Source organism: Trachemys scripta, chromosome 14 (assembly GCF_013100865.1).
Source record: "Trachemys scripta elegans isolate TJP31775 chromosome 14, CAS_Tse_1.0, whole genome shotgun sequence".
NCBI lineage: Eukaryota > Metazoa > Chordata > Testudines > Emydidae > Trachemys > Trachemys scripta.
Genome location: NC_048311.1, coordinates 28,321,848 through 28,337,910, shown reverse-complemented (window position 1 = coordinate 28,337,910; position 16,063 = coordinate 28,321,848). Strand labels below are relative to the sequence as shown.

The following is a 16,063-nucleotide window of genomic DNA, read 5'->3' as shown; positions in this document are numbered from 1 at the left end:
TCAGAGTACCTTCCAGGCATGGTACAAAGCACATCTATCTGTTCACACTGGTTTTTGCCTAAGGCAGGTTAGGTGTCAAGGATTTTTTTTTTTTTTTTGAGCATTGTGAGGTAATAGTGTAGAGATGTTACCCTCATATCTATATTTTCTTTGTGACAAAGAGTAGTGGTAAATTTAGGGAGTGGTCTTCTAGCACCCAATTATTTGCAGCATGATGTTTGATTAATATGAATGTTCTCAGAGACTTAGGAAATAGGTGCACAACTCTACGCATACCTAATTGAAGAGATTGCATGGTCCTGCATAAATTATGATTTTATTGATAGTATAGAAGAATTGATATTAGGATAAAGTGGGCATTAAATATTTGTTAATTTCAAAGTAGTGAGTGTGATGAAATTACATCAGAGAGAAAAAGAACAGATGGAGCAAACAAAGAAAATTTGGTTTATGAAGTACAGAAGTCTAGAGTGGCATTGAGAACATTTAGAAGCAATACATGTGCCATCAGCTAAAAAGTGTTGTGAACATGTACAAATGATGGGAAGTCACAGCTCTGGCTCCACAAAGCACTCTGTAGTTCTACAGAAGCCTCAAGGGAAAAAAAAAAGAAAATTCAATAAACCCCCACACCCTATAAACTTCTACAATGTGAACCACAGGAATCCAGTACATTTTAGCTGATTTCATATTGCAAAAGTATTTGCACAATATGATCAGAAATCATCTCTCTAGAAAATATCTAGGCAAGAATCTGTATTGGTATCAATGACCTTGAATGTCTATAACAAGATGCAACTGACACACTCCAACATAGCATACTGATATCTCAGATGAAAAACAAGAAATGAAAAACACAGTTAAAAGGACTCACTGGTAGAAAGTTTCAGTACAGAAGCTAACTGTGTGGAAGTCAGAGTATTTAGTTGATTTGGAACATTCTCAGAGACAGAGGGATTTTCCATTAGGGTGGTCAGAAGTCAGTATTTACTGTCCTAGCATATTATATATGTATAACAGCTGTTACAAGAACTGCTCTTGATAATATTGTATCACAGTTACTACACTTAGCTGCCTGTTTGGAATACAAGGAGATTATTTGTAAAAGGCAGGTGTTTCCTTTACTTGTAAAACCATTTAGTCTAACTGGTTCCTGATTTAGTAGATAAGTATCCTTAATCAAACAGTGACATTTAGGGTTATTACTTATTATTTGTTTGATGTTCAACGATCTTAACAGGGAATAGTCACCATAGATCAATAAAGGTTATTAGATACTGGTATGTATTTAAGCGAACAGATTATAACTCATAATGCATGCTTCCTTTACTCAAAAACAGGCTATTGTTTTTAGTATTTTATAGGCGAATCAGTCCTCTATTTTATGGGCGTATGTAAATAACATGGTTCACATGTATTTTTTTCGTCTCATCTCAAAGATTTTCACAGTACACAGTTACATCAATGCTTCTGAACATGTGGACACCTGTACTGATCTCTATCAAAACAAAAGTTTTTCACATCTTGTTTATTATCACATAGTTATATAATCCATCCTGAAATAAGCTTTATCTTATCTATTTCAGGAGTCAAAGGGCATATTCCCTAAGGGATGAGATGACAATAGTTGTTCTTGACCTGAAGCTCTCAAGAGATATCACAGAGATAGAAAGACAAAAGAAAGCTGAACTGAAGAGACAGTAAAATATATGAACAGGCTAGGAAGTAATAATTCCAATTCAAGTGTGTGTGTGTGTGTGTGTGTGTGTGTGTGCGTGTGTGTGTGTGTGCGTGTGTGTGTGTGCGTGTGTGTGTGTGTGCGCACATATATTTTGACCTGGTTCTGAATCAGTTTAGACTTGAATTGTTCTTGTAGCAATGACAATTGTTTTGGTAATCATTCATATTTTTAAAGAAAATCACGTGTGCCATTTAAAAACACGACTCGTTAATTACATGCAAATAACTTCATTAAAATATTATTAACGTTGCAAAGTCAAGCACTCTAAAGTTAGGCCATTTTAGAAATGCCACCCACCCACCACAACAGACGGGGGAACTTGATGGGGCCAGGGGTGAAGAGGACAGCCCCACAGGAAGAGAGAAACACACACTCATTGAAGCTCCTCCCACCCTCTTAGAGTCTCTGGCACCCATTGGCCAGTTGTGGGAGAGGGGTGCTGACTGGTCCACATCCCCTAGCTCTAGGGATTTTACCTGGAGCCCAGGCCATGTGCAGCCTCTTCCAGCTCCATTCCTTAGAATTGAGGCTGCCTGGGATGAGACACTTTGCCAGTGGGTTTCCAGACATGTTTGCTGACAGCAGTGGAATGCTGAGACTCAGGGAACTCGGGCTCCATTCCAGGCTCATCTAAGCATTTCCTCCTAAGCCTGATTCCTTCTGCCCCATCCCCTCTAACCAGTCCTAGTCCATATTACACCACTGGCTCCTCATCCCAGTCCCATTCTCCTCACCTAGCCAGCTCTCCATTGTCCACACTTCTGATCCAACTGCCAGTCTATTTGCTCAGCAAGTCTTAGTCCACCCCTGCACGCCCCCGTCCCCATCTCCTCCTCTCCCAGTTCCTGTCTCCAGTCTTCCCCGCCCCACTCCTTGTTTCCAGTCTTCTTGTCCAGCCAGTCCCAGTTCCCTCCTCAATTGTCCATTCTGGCTCTCCCCCTGCCCACGGTCCCTGTCCCCATCTCCCTTCACAGGCTTTTCATCCAATCTCTATGTCATCTTCGCCCACCCCCCCACCTCCAGGTTCCTTAACCCAGTCTCTTTATCCAGCTAATACCCAGTTCTCCACCACATCCCAGCTCCTTCTCTCTTCTCCCACCCTATTGGTTCCTAGTCCCAGTCTCCCACTTAGCTCCTCATCCAACCTGTTTCTCCCAAATCACTGGCCCTCTGGTTCCCCAGTCTTTTCCCTCCCTAGCTCCCACACCTAGTCTCCTTGCCTTGCCATTCCCAGTCTCCATCCCCAGCTCCCAATCTGTCTCCCTGCCAGCCTCCAATGCCAGTCTTAACCCCACCCCCCAACTCAGTGTTCCAATCTATTCCCTCAGCCTCCCCCAGAATGCTCTAAAACCAGGTCTTGTACCCTCTGAATCTGAATCATACAACTTTCTCCTCCATACTGCCTTACAGGGGGGATAAGAGCACAGGAGAGACAGACTCCCTGCTCTCAGTTCTGGTGCCCAGACCCATCCCTTACAGGAAAAGTTCAGCTTTGCCAATGTAGCCCTGAACTATATGCTCAGTCACCTTTTAGGGATGGCATATTCCCGTCCTGTCACACATAGGAGCTATGAGTGGATTGAGCAATATTAATTTTAATAGTGCATGACCAGTCTAGTTAGCACTAGGAACTACAAGAGGTTTGAGCATACTCAGGCAGGACGGAATCTCTAGATTAGATTAGACAGAGAAAAAATATAGATCCAACATGGCTACTCCTCTCACAATGACATCTTGTTTATCACCCTCAGTCTCTCACTCTCCCCTACTGGAAGGAGTTATCAGGTGCAGCCAAAGACTCTTGTAATTCCAGCATAAACATTCTGTAGCCAGATACTGTCCAAATTATGCCAACCGACCCTCGATTTTGACCTTCAACATTATTATTAAATTCTCGGCTCCTTCTTCACTAGCTAACTTTGCCAGACTGAATTATGGGGTTTTTTTGCACGTGCAAATGGAGTCTAGGATAACACTGAAACATTTCCACTTGTGATACAAGACAGGATTTGAACTTTGGGCACGTCTACATAGCCCCACAGTCTGGACTACAGGGGCATTAGGACTAGCTTAATGTGAACTAGGTCTGAATTAAAAAGTATCTGTTTTGCATTAATATAGTCCTAAAAGGGGTAGCACCTTTTAGGACTACGTTAACACAAATGAGGTATGTTTTAGACACACACCCACAGGGTCTGCCCATTGCAGTTACAAGACACCATGCTACTGCACACGGCAATTCACACCTCTGTACTGAACCGTAGGGCTATGAAGACAAGCCCTAGTGTCACTATAGTGATCTGAAAGAACATGGAGTACTTGTGGCACCTTAGAGACTAACAAATTTATTTGAGCATAAGCTTTCACTGTGACGGGTTGGATCGCAGAAACCCCTTTGGGAACTGCCAACTGATGTGCCAAGACTACTTCTGCCCCTGCTTTCCTGCCCTGGCAGCTCAGGACTCCAGCATCCTGTCTTGTTGAGCCAGACACACCAGTCTGCTCCAACACAGACCCAGGGTCTGAACCACATGCCCCAAAGCTGCAGACTTAACTGAAAGCAACTAACAAAAGTGTTCCTGTCTTTAACACTCAGATGCCCAACTCCCAATGGGGTCCAAACCCCAAATAAATCCATTTTACCCTCTATAAAGCTTATACAGGGTAAACTCATAAATTGTTTGCCCTCTATAACATTGAGCTAGCAAACAATGCATCATTTAGATCCATTGTTCCTTTTGTTATAAGTAAATGAAGAGTAGTTCACTTGTAGCTGTATTTCAATTCATTCACATCATGAGTTTGTCACTAATGCTTAAAAAATAAGTCATGCAAGTCCATTATGTAAACTTTTATACATACATTCTCTTATTAATCACTACATCAGCTGAACACAGCTTTGACTTTAAAGACAAAGTCATTAAAAAAACAGTCATGTGGAATAATTAACTCTTGCAATGAATGACTGTTTCATGTCAATGTTTTTGATGTTTAAGTATAAAAATTTGTACATATTGGCAAAGTGCTGCAAGATTAAATATGCACTAAGCACAATTTAAAAAAAAAATCTGCTCTCAAAACACTACCTCTGAAAGATGATAGAGCATATGTATGGGTACAGGTAAAAGGTACAGTAAGTATTTGTTGGGGGAAATGCTAAAATATCAATAGCAATTTCAAACTCCCTCTCTCTTCTACTAAAGCAATAGCAGAGAGTGAAAAATCACAATAAGAACAAAAGGAGTACCTAATAGGGCCCTGTCTGCATCCTCTTCACTGGGGTGAATTTCACCCTAAGTGAATTAAATAGCAGGCATTAATATGTTTCGAACCACAGACATTATACTTTTGGAAAACATTTTAACAGCTTAATCCTTGTTTAAAAGCTATTTACTACTAGACAAGCTTTTAGGTTTCATCAGTTACATACCCCCTTTCTACCCAATATTCACTTTTTTATGGATTTGTGGATTTAAATAATTAGCTACTGCCTATGACATCTGAAAGTGCACGTAACATTTTCATTTTTCCTTCAAACTCTACCTTTTTTTCATGAATCCGCTCTAAATGAAGTTTTTCCTGTTGAAATTTGTGTTCTTGATCCTGCAAATTGAGGAATTGATTTTTTAATAAGGAATCGCTACTTCTTTAAACAGATTACTATAATTCAAAAGCAGCCTTTACCTAGAAAAAACCTGTACATTTTACTAGAACACAGTATGGTCCACATCAACCAAAATGTCCAACTTTATTTCATAATTAAACATTAATTGACAAAATTTTAATGTTTTATTTTAGTTCTAAAAATTACACAGCATTATTACTAATACTCGATTAGTTTGGGGTGTCTCCAGAATACCAGTCAGAAGACACAGGTTCAGTTACAGGTCTCAGGCCTTGTCCACACAGCCATTTAGAGCACAGCAAGCTAATATGCTGAAGATTTACACTGGCTTGCTGAACAGTAAGTATCTGTGTAGACAAGCCCTTAGTCCCTAGCTTCCCAGACTAAAATAAGATGGGAGGCAATGAAGTTAGACCTTGATGAGTGCAAGAGGGGAGAAAGAGTGCTTTCTCCTTGCTTTACAACAATTCATCCTATCAAATAAAAATGTTGAAGGATTCCAAAGACAGTAGTACATAGTCCTCCTGTGCCATCAAAATGGCTACACTTCTCCAAGTAAGAATAGAACATGATGAGATGTGGGGAAAAGGGCTCCAACAGGGATGCACTGTAACAATCATGAAACAAGTTTATGCTGACTTTTACAAACTTAGATACTGCTATGAAAGACAGAGACAGGGATTTTTTTCAACTTTGTACTTCTCTATAATCCATTGATATACATTTTTATATCAGTTCAACACATAGGAAAATAAGACAGATAGCCTTTTCTTTAAAAGGCTTAGCCAAAAGAATAAGAACAAGTTCTACTCTGTTACGTGTAGAGGGATCGGCTCCTCTGATTTCCAAGAGCTCCAAAATATATCTTAGTTTGGCATTCTGTTCATACAAATCTTAGGAACAAGTAAAAAGGGCTCTTCATTTTTCCTGAGTGAAAAATTCAGGGCTCACCCTCAGCTGTTGCTGCCTTTGATGTTCTGATTCTTGTAACTGTTGTTTTAATTCAGACACACTTTGTTCTAATTCTTCAATCACATCAGATGCCTGTAGGGATTTAATAGAAGAGTGAATGTTTGTCTTGTAATCTCTATTTACTCTACAGAAATAAGTTACTCTTTTCCTTTTCAAAGTTGCATCAAAAAAGTAGAAAAAATTATAAATTTGGAAAAGACAATCTTTTTCAACACTAGTCATATGTACTTCATTTCTATTTGTCCATAAAAGCGCAGATGGGACTGTAGTCAAAAATTATAAAACAAAAATAAAAAACAAAACAAACAGGCAGCTGATTTAAGAAATTTGAAAATAAAATGGAGACAGTCATTTAGCATTTTCTTATCAAAGATCTTAGCATTCCAGTAATTCAGATCAAAATGTGGATGCCATGTTTGCTCTGGGTTAATCATGTTTAGAATAAGCTACAGTTTTTGAAATTTGCTATGTTTTTATAATATATATTTGATTTGAACATGATGTAGGCTAGATAACCTATCACAAAGGCTACTTATAAAAAAACTAATTTCTTACATTTTTGTGCTGATTATTTAAAAGGTTCAATTCAAAGATGTATGCAACAAAACGTTTCATGAATAAAAACAGGACAATATTTTAATATGTACCTGAAGAAAAATATTTTTCTTCATAATTCTTTTGGTAACAAATTTTCAAACAGGCCTCATCCAACTCTCTAAGCTTGGTGTCAAAATTTGCATGTCCCAAGTTTTTCGGCACCTAAAACCTTACATTCATACATCCAAAACAAGAGCTCAGCTAAACGGTTTACCATTTAACTCTCTCAGGAGGAATGTGGCAGTTCTGAAGTATATAACACAGAGAGACATCTTGCACAGAAGTCTTGCATATTACTGCTCTTTTATGTAATTATAAAATGCACAAAAGAGTACAGATCACATATAAAATAATACATATCCTAACCACAATGCCCTTTGTTAGTTCATCCTTCCCTTGGGAGTCCCTGGAGGGCCATCTGGGCTCAGGAAGGCAGACAGGATCTGCTCCCTCATGCAGGCCCCCAACATTTCACTACTTCTCGTTCATGGGGTCTTCTTCCCCAGCTTTCCTTCTCTCCTCTTAGCAATGCTCTTCCTCTCTTTATGCCCCCCTTTCCAACACCTGGCTTTTCTTTGTTTTATATTTTGGTTATTTTCCATTGCTCTTATTTTCCTACCTCCCTGCAGAGGGGTAGGATAAAACTAGTTTTCCTAGGCTTGAGTCCAACCCAATGTTCCAAGGTGTTTTCACCTGAATAGAGGTCACTGAGTTCTAACACCTTCCACTGTATATGGTCTAGGAGGATGTAACATGGTCACACATGCAGGGGTGGAATCCACGTACATACTGAGGCATTCAAAAATTACAGTAATTTCATAACACAACTTCACAATATCAATCAAATTTCGTAAGTTCTACAGACAGATCCCCCAAGCCATCACAGCAAGTGAGTAGCTCCTTTGAGTAAAGTTATTCACGTGCCTTAATATTTGCACGATTGAAGCCTTACAGACCATTTTGAAAGTGTGTCCCCCTTATATGCGTAATTGGTAGGCAAGCATTTTTATGCCCATTATTCCTGGGAGGTTGTATGTCTGTAAACATACCTTAGCTGCTGAGAGAGCATGTTCCTGTTTCATAAAATTTATGTCAATATCATATTTGTTTTGTTGTTGCTGAATATTCTGTTCATAATCTTGTATTACGCGATCCTTCTCTTTCTGAAGGGAGCTGCACCTACAAGTAATAATAAAGGAAAAATAAAATGGAAATTGGCTTCAAATTTTGGCACTTTATTTGCTTTATGTAATTTTTGAAGCTTCTGCAAAATTCTACACACCCACTTAGTCCTCTCACTCGATAAAATGTAAAATAAAATTGTACAATGTAAAATATATTTGTTTTTTTCGTGATCAACATCTTGGTGAGTGTCGAACAGTGGTTTTTGCACCTGGGTTGGTAAATTTTCATGACAATTTCCTAAGGCTGAATTATTGACCACTGATTTTCTTGAAGACAGAGAGTGATGTTTAGTTTTGGAATTGCTTTGGTTTAAACTCTGACTATTTTATTAATTACCTTGATTTCACCTCCTGCAGTTCAGTGCATACTGCTTGGTAGCATTGCTCTAGATCAGTCTTTTCTTGAGATAATTTCTGACGCTGTAAATTACTACTTTCAGCCTCTACAGTCAGCTGCTGGACACGGGCCTCCAGTTCTTTGACCACCTGGTTCTAAAAGAATAAGTCATTGTTAAGAATAAATTAGTGCACACTCCTGTTGTTATTCAACAGCCTAGAGCAACTGCAGTTCTCTGGTGGTCCAGAAAAACAAGAGTTATAAAAGCAAAGCTGTCATCAGTCAGGACAGTAAATTCTATAATGTATCAAAGCTTTCAAAATATACATGTTTCAAACAAAGTAAAAAGTGTGACCTCTGCCCCCAGGCCCAAACTGGAACAATACTCGCACTAGATTTCTGTAGAATAAAGTTTTTATAATATGAAGCAAAACAAACAGTTTAAAGAAAAAATTGTTATTGAGGGTAATGTATCTTGAACTACTTCATACCTGTCAGAAACAAACAACACTATGATCAATGACAATATAGACAGCCTGCATGTAAGACAGAGCCCAAAAAAGAAACTTTCAAGACTAATACCAGGAAACATATATATATTTTCTTTATTTGTAGTCCCTTTCAAGAACAAACAAGTCAGTTGCTCAGATAAAGCCTTTATAATGTTGTTATGGAATCCAATTCATTTAATTTGTACGTTATATTGGCACCAAATGTTTACTGTAATAAAATACTTATTCAGTTACTAAAATGAAATCATGGCCAATGCCTGTTCCCAATAAATATACTGAGGTACCAAAGAATTGAAGAATTCAGGAGTTGTTCATTATTTGCAGTAAGTCTCTTTTAGTGTCATATCCAAGAGACTGCAAAAATAACTTGATACAGCAGCTGATAAAAGACATTTTCCATACATAAAAGACTGTTTCTTTGTGCATCTGAGTAAACGTGCTCACATATGTGTATGAGATATTTTGAGATATACTGATAAGTGTGGCATGCTATAAATTAGGGGGCTATTAAGAGGACTGATTATGATATATGTATTACAATATTCAATAATGCTTGACACATTTTTAGTAAGTCTTCATATCAATTTACAAATATTAACAAACACCATTCACAAATACAAACATCACTCCATGAAGTAGGTGGTATTATCCCCATTTTAAAAATGGGAAATTGGAAGCACACAGAGAGAGATACCCTGGCTCAAGGGGACATAGTAATCAGGATCAGGCCTAGAACACAGGCATTCCCTGCCAGCTTCCCTCTATATTTACATCTCCTTATAACAAATCCCTTTTCAATAAATTATAAATGTACACTGAACATTTTTGTGTTAAACACAATTTCACAACATTCAGCATTTAAAATAAAAATATCTGAGAATTCCAAAGAATATATACTTTTTCTCTTCTCCATTCTTTCCTAAAGTAATCTCAGTGTATAAGGAAATGAGAATAGAATTCCTGAGAAGGCAGAGGTGGGAAAATAAGACAACTGCTTTTTCAGGATGTTCAAATCAAAGTTATTTTTATATTAACAAAGGTTTGGAGGTGGGGGAAGGGAGAGGAAGTGGAAGAATATTTTCACCCTCTGTTAAAGGATAGTAAAAACACAAACATCTGTCAACTCCATTCAAGTTTTGTAGTATATTTAAATGTGCCTGGAGACATTTCTGACACACTCATGCAATCAGAATAGCATTATTCAAGCTTTGCAAAACAGTCTAAAATATTTTCTCAAACACACCAAACTTAACCATACACTTGTGTTGCATTTTAAAAGAGACTCTTTCCATCAATGCAAAGCCAGCTGCAGGGTCTGGTTTGTTTAGACAACAAAGAAATTCAAGTATATTTTACTTTTAAGTTACAGGATTTGTCATGTAGCTAGTGGAGATTACTATCTTGTTTTTGACAAACAGCAGCTTTCAGACATCCTGTACCCAATAGATTGAACCATATGATAAAATAAGGAAGATATCCCACTTTGCCAGCTGGGGGAAATTTGGCAAGAAAAAAAATTATCAACTTAATTGCCAATGAAAACAGTGCCTTCAAAGATAACTTAAGCTGTCAATTGGGGCACAACAAAGCCAATCCCCTAAAAAGCTTGTAGCATGCAATGAAACTGTGTTACAATTAATATGGAAAATCTGCATTGATGGTTGTAAATTTTAGAAGAAGATACAGTCGTAGTTTCAAATCAGGGTAATATCTTTTATAAATAGCATGAAAACAGTTGATATTTTTATTATGTACATGTAGTATTAATAAGAGGGGCCATCCTTCATCCAGTCAGTATTTTGGTCAGTATGCTCCTTAATGAAGAGCATATTTAAGAATATCCCTGAATCCTCTACTGTGGCTGATAGGCTGTGTACTGTGGGCATTCCCCCCATAATCCAGCAGCTGAAATGTGCACTGTACAGTATGGGTCACTAGACCTCCTGGACTACATGGATGTTGCATCTGGAGGCTGTCCATAGGGAGTCTAATGCAAGATCAGGATCTAAAACAGTTGTCAAAGAAGCAGCTACATCTGAGCTCAGAATTTGGCCCTTTAAGCATAAGGTTATATTGAACTCTGTCCAATTAATTGTGAATGTTTTCGCAATCTAGATTTGTGCACTAATCTAACCACAGCGGGTATTCATATTATACCCTATGGGCGGATTTCACTCTCAATTTACAAACAAGAGTCATCAAGGATCTTCCAAAACTATTGACTTGTTTTGGCCCTCCTTAGGAGTTTTCTCTACAGATTTATAATTTGAAATTACTGTCACCCATCCATAAGGAATTCCCTCTTCTTGCATTTTCACTTATGAAGCATGTCCCTCCCAAAACATTTTTAACATGACAAACACTAACCCATGTCAGTGGAAAACACTATCACCCAAATGTTTAAAAAGAAGACACAAAAGCGCTAAATCAGAGCCATCCTCTGGGTCTCTCAATGCATTTTGAATTATCCATTTAATTTACACTGTAAACTCCTCAGGTTAGGGACTGTGACTTCCTCTGTATCTTAACAACAATAAATAAAAAAAACTCAGTCAAGATTAAGCATCAATATTCACCCAAATTATTATGTAAAATGTTAGGAGGTGAAGATGCCTTTTAGCAGCACAGCATATTTCTTACTACGGAATATCACAAATTATGAGATATAACTATTAAGTGCCCATTACCATAAATAGTCACAGTCTAGTAAAATATACAGCATGAGTGTTCTTGGGGGGGAAATAATTTAAGGAGCAACACTATGCTTTCAACTCTTTGAAGTGGCTGGTTGGATTACACAGGTGAGATTCAGCTTCTAGGAGAAGACATCAATCTTCAGGACTTCAAGTTGGCTGACTCAGCAATATTACATACCCCAAACCCCTCCCCCAAACATTCTTCTCTGAGTTGCACAGATGTAAGTCCAGAATGACTCTGCTGACTTGGATGATTTAGACCATTAACTCATCTTGCAATTAATCACTTGCATGGTGTGCACACATTCCCAGTCCTTCTCTTTTTCCCAAATATCCTCCTACATATACACTTACCACAGGACAACTGCTATGGATAATGGTAAAGTAAGGTCTATGGCAGAGATGGCTGAAAATATATGAGAGAGAGAGAGAGAGAGAGAGAGAGAGAGAGATGGCTACTTATGTAATAAAACTACTACCAAAAACCCCTTTTCATAAATTTTCATAAAATGTTTCCATAGCTAGTAAGCCATTCTTGCTTCAGTGTTTTATAATTATTGATGCTAAATCACACTCACACTTCATAACCATTGCTATCTGCATCCAAAGTATATATTTTTTTCCAATAAATAAGTGTTTGTTTTAGTGGGGGAAACACTTGTATTATAACATTGACAAGAGTTATATCATTCAGCCAATTCACTTGTTCACAATAAATGGCACTCCTGACAGTATGAAACGCCATGAAAAATGAAAAAAATCTAAAACAACAAAAAAAGAGAAACTAATTTTCAGTGACAGTCTAGTCTTTCATCTTAAGCCATGCCTTGAACTCTACCTTGTTTAATTATTAAATCAGGAGCTGCTCAGCAAGATCTGTCTGCTTTTGATGGTTCTTAAATTCAATCCTGCTGACAGACTGTGTCCATTTTTCTCCGTATTTACTGTTGCCTATGACAAGGTCTGAATGCTAATTTTTCAATTCAACATTCATTAATGACAGAATAAAGTTTGTTTGACGTTGCCCTTTAGCTCATTCAAACTATCACTTTTCTTTAATGTCTCATCTTGATGACAAAAGTACAAGATACCTCTTTGAAAGGGACTTGTTGATTTTTGCTAACAAATATTTACTTTATAAACTGTGTATACAGTGTATAGTAAATACAGTTCACAACTGACTTTCAAATTATCTGCCTTTTAGTATTTTAACGATACACAGGGAGTTCCCTTGAGGTTTGTAAGAATTTATGTGGAATTCAGAATGAACTCTTTTCTTCTCCAAGTGTGTTAGAACACATCTAGGTGAAGGTTAGTTGCCTACTGCTTCTTTCCTTGGAGGATTGTCTATCACTGCTAGACTGAGCAAAGAAAGGTTACCCCCAATAACTGCTGGTCTTCCAATACACTGCCTGTATAATTCCACACTTCTAGGTGGGCACTATCCTTAATGACAAAATGAGTACCCTCTCAAAAGAAGCAACTGTTGCTTCCACACACATGCTCCCCCATGGAGCTGAACATTTGAGGCATGGTTATAAAACTACCACCCCAAATGTATAGTTCCTTCTACATATTCAAAATCTATAACCAAAGGCTCTAAAGAAGCAACCTCTTTCATTGTATATTGCCTGTACAGAGCTCCACTTCAGAGGATTAAGTAATAGTACGTACAGTACTCCAAAGAGAGATTCTCCCAGACCACCAGCTAAATGGGCCATTTGAGATGGTGGACCAGCACAATGTGGCTGGCGTGTAGCCAAGGATTGCCTCCTCCCCGACACCCCCCCCACACACACACACACCCTTGACCGTGCAGGGATATTGACTGGACCAGGAAAGAAGGGGTAGAAGCACAGTGCAAGGCTCGCACTCTCCACCTTACTGAGTGGGGGAGGCAACCTAGTGACAGATGATGTGGATAAAGCTGAAGTACTCAATGCTTTTTTTGCCTCGGTCTTCACAGACAAGATTAGCTCCCAGACTGCTGCACTGGACAGCACAGTATGGGGAGGAGGTGAGCTGCCCTCAGTGGTGAAAGAACAGGTCAAGGACTATTTAGAAAAGCTGGACATGCACAAGTCCATGGGTCTGGACCTAATGCATCCGAGGGTCCTCAGGGAGTTGGCGGATGTGATTGCAGAGCCATTATCTCTGAAAACTCATGGCAATCGGGGGAGGTCCCACGTGACTGGAAAAAGACAAATATAGTGCCCATCTTTAAAAAAGGGAAGAAGGAGAATCCGGTGAACTACAGACCAGTCAGCCTCATCTCAGTCCCTGGAAAAATCATGGAGCAGGTCCTCAAGGAATCCATTTTGAAGCACTTGGAGGAGAGGAAGGTGATCAGGAACAGTCAACATGGATTCAACAAGGGCAAGTCATGCCTGACCAACCTGATTGCCTTCTATGATGAGATAACGGGCTCTGTGGATGAGGGGAAAGCAGTGAACGTGATATACCTTGACTTTAGCAAAGCTTTTGATATAGTCTCCCACAGTATTCTTGCCAGCAAGTTAAAGTAGTATGGATTGGATGAATGGACGATAAAGTGGATAGAAAGCTCGCTAGATCGTCGGGCTCAATAGGTAGTGATTAATGGCTCGATGTCTAGTTGGCAGCCGGTATCAAGTGGAGTGCCCCAGGGGTCGGTCCTGGGGCCGGTTTTGTTCAACATCTTCATTAATGATCTGGATGATGGGATGGATTGCACCCTCAGCAAGTTCACAGATGACACTAAGCTGCGCGGAGAGGTAGATACGCTGGAAGATAGGGATAGGGTCCCATTCACTACTATAGGCTGGGGTCCGACTGGCTAAGCGGCAGTTCGGCAGAAAAGGACCTGGGATTACAATGGATGAGAAGCTGGCTATGAGTCAGCAGTGTGCCCTTGTTGCCAAGAAGGCATATTGGGCTGCATTAGTAGAAGCATTGCCAGCAGATTGAGGGAAGTGATTATTCCCCTCTATTCAGCACTGGTGAGGCCACATTTGGGGTATTGCATCGAGTTTTGGGCCCCCCACTACAGTAAGGATGTGGACAAATTGGAGAGAGTCCAGTGGAGGGCAACGAAAATTATTAGGGAGCTGGGGCACATGATTTATGAGGAGAGGCTGAGGGAACTGGACATATTTAGTCTGCAGAAGAGATGAGAGAGGGGGGATTTGATAACCGTCAACTACCTGAAGACGGGGTTCCAAAGAGGATGGAGCTAGGCTGTTCTCAGTGGTGGCAGATGACAGAACAAGGAGCAATGGTCTCAAGTTGCAGTGGAGGAGGTCTAGGTTGGATATTAGGAAAAACTATTTCACTAGAAGGGTGGTAAAGCACTGGAATAGGTTACCTAGGGAGGTGGTGGAATCTCCATCTTTGGAGGTTTTTAAGGCCCAGCTGGCATGATTTAGTTGGGATTGGTTCTGCTTTGAGCCGGGGGTTGGACTAGATGACCTCCTGAGGTCTCTTCCAACCCTAATCTTCTATGATTCTATGAGCTCTCCAGCTCTCATTGGTTAACCAGGAGCTGATTGGCCCTCACTTTAAACCTTTTCTTGGTCTTTTGAGGCTTCTTTCGCCCTTTAGCTGCCCTGCCCTCTCCTCCCTCCCTGTTGTCATAGTTTAGAAGCCATATTTTCAGGATGCTGTGGGTCTCATTGATTGCCTGTTCTGTGATCAGGAGGAACTTTTCCCCATTGGACCAAATTGGCAGAGGCCTGGTGGGCCTTTTTGCCTTCCTCACAGCATCATAGAGGCACAGTTAAAAGGAGTAGGACTTTGGAATTTAATATTAAGAATTTATAAGAAGAAATTTTAGTTATGTCACAACTTGCAGCCCGCTACATGTAGTGTAGACATGCCCTTAAAAGTACCCACTTACATCTCTGAGCATATTCATGAGGTAGCTGCATTAATGGATTTCAGTGAGTTTCGCCCAGGCTTTCCACTGAAAAGATTGTAACAGTGATGGTGGATCTCTAAAGATGAGCAATTACAGGGAGATGTGTGATGACTTCTGGAATACCTACCGTTAAAAGATGTATCCTGAAAAAGGATCCCGCTATTTCTATACTCTCTGCATTATATGGACTCATTATGCTAACTGAAAAAAATAGGTAATGTCAAAATAGAAGCTTTTCATTTAATATTTGTTTGTTCTAGTGTAGTAATTCTTAACAACACTCTTAAGGACCACACATACAAAATCCCTGACATAAAGCAGTAATAAAATGACTTGGACACATTAAGCATTATCAAACAACAACAACAGATTATGGTTATGCTTATAGGACAACAGGAGTAGCTGAGCAAAATGATAATTCTCAAGACTTTCATAGACAAAGTGTCAACCACCTTATTTGGGCGTAAACCAATAGAACTGGAAAATAAGAGGAAAAGTTCAGCT

At 39.3% G+C, this 16,063-nt stretch overlaps 1 protein-coding gene across 4 annotated transcripts in view; it reads right to left on the bottom strand.

The window, feature by feature from the left end:
* Positions 1 to 16,063, bottom strand: part of CEP112 (centrosomal protein 112) — a 290,713-nt gene that overhangs the window by 206,005 nt on the left and 68,645 nt on the right. For all 4 annotated transcript variants that reach the window (XM_034789933.1, XM_034789932.1, XM_034789931.1 and 1 more), the window contains 4 exons: positions 8,457 to 8,611; positions 7,985 to 8,114; positions 6,318 to 6,410; positions 5,285 to 5,344 (listed from right to left, as the gene is read on the bottom strand). In XM_034789933.1, coding sequence (XP_034645824.1) covers positions 5,285 to 5,344; positions 6,318 to 6,410; positions 7,985 to 8,114; positions 8,457 to 8,611 — 438 coding nt within the window. The remainder of the gene's footprint in view (positions 1 to 5,284; positions 5,345 to 6,317; positions 6,411 to 7,984; positions 8,115 to 8,456; positions 8,612 to 16,063) is intronic.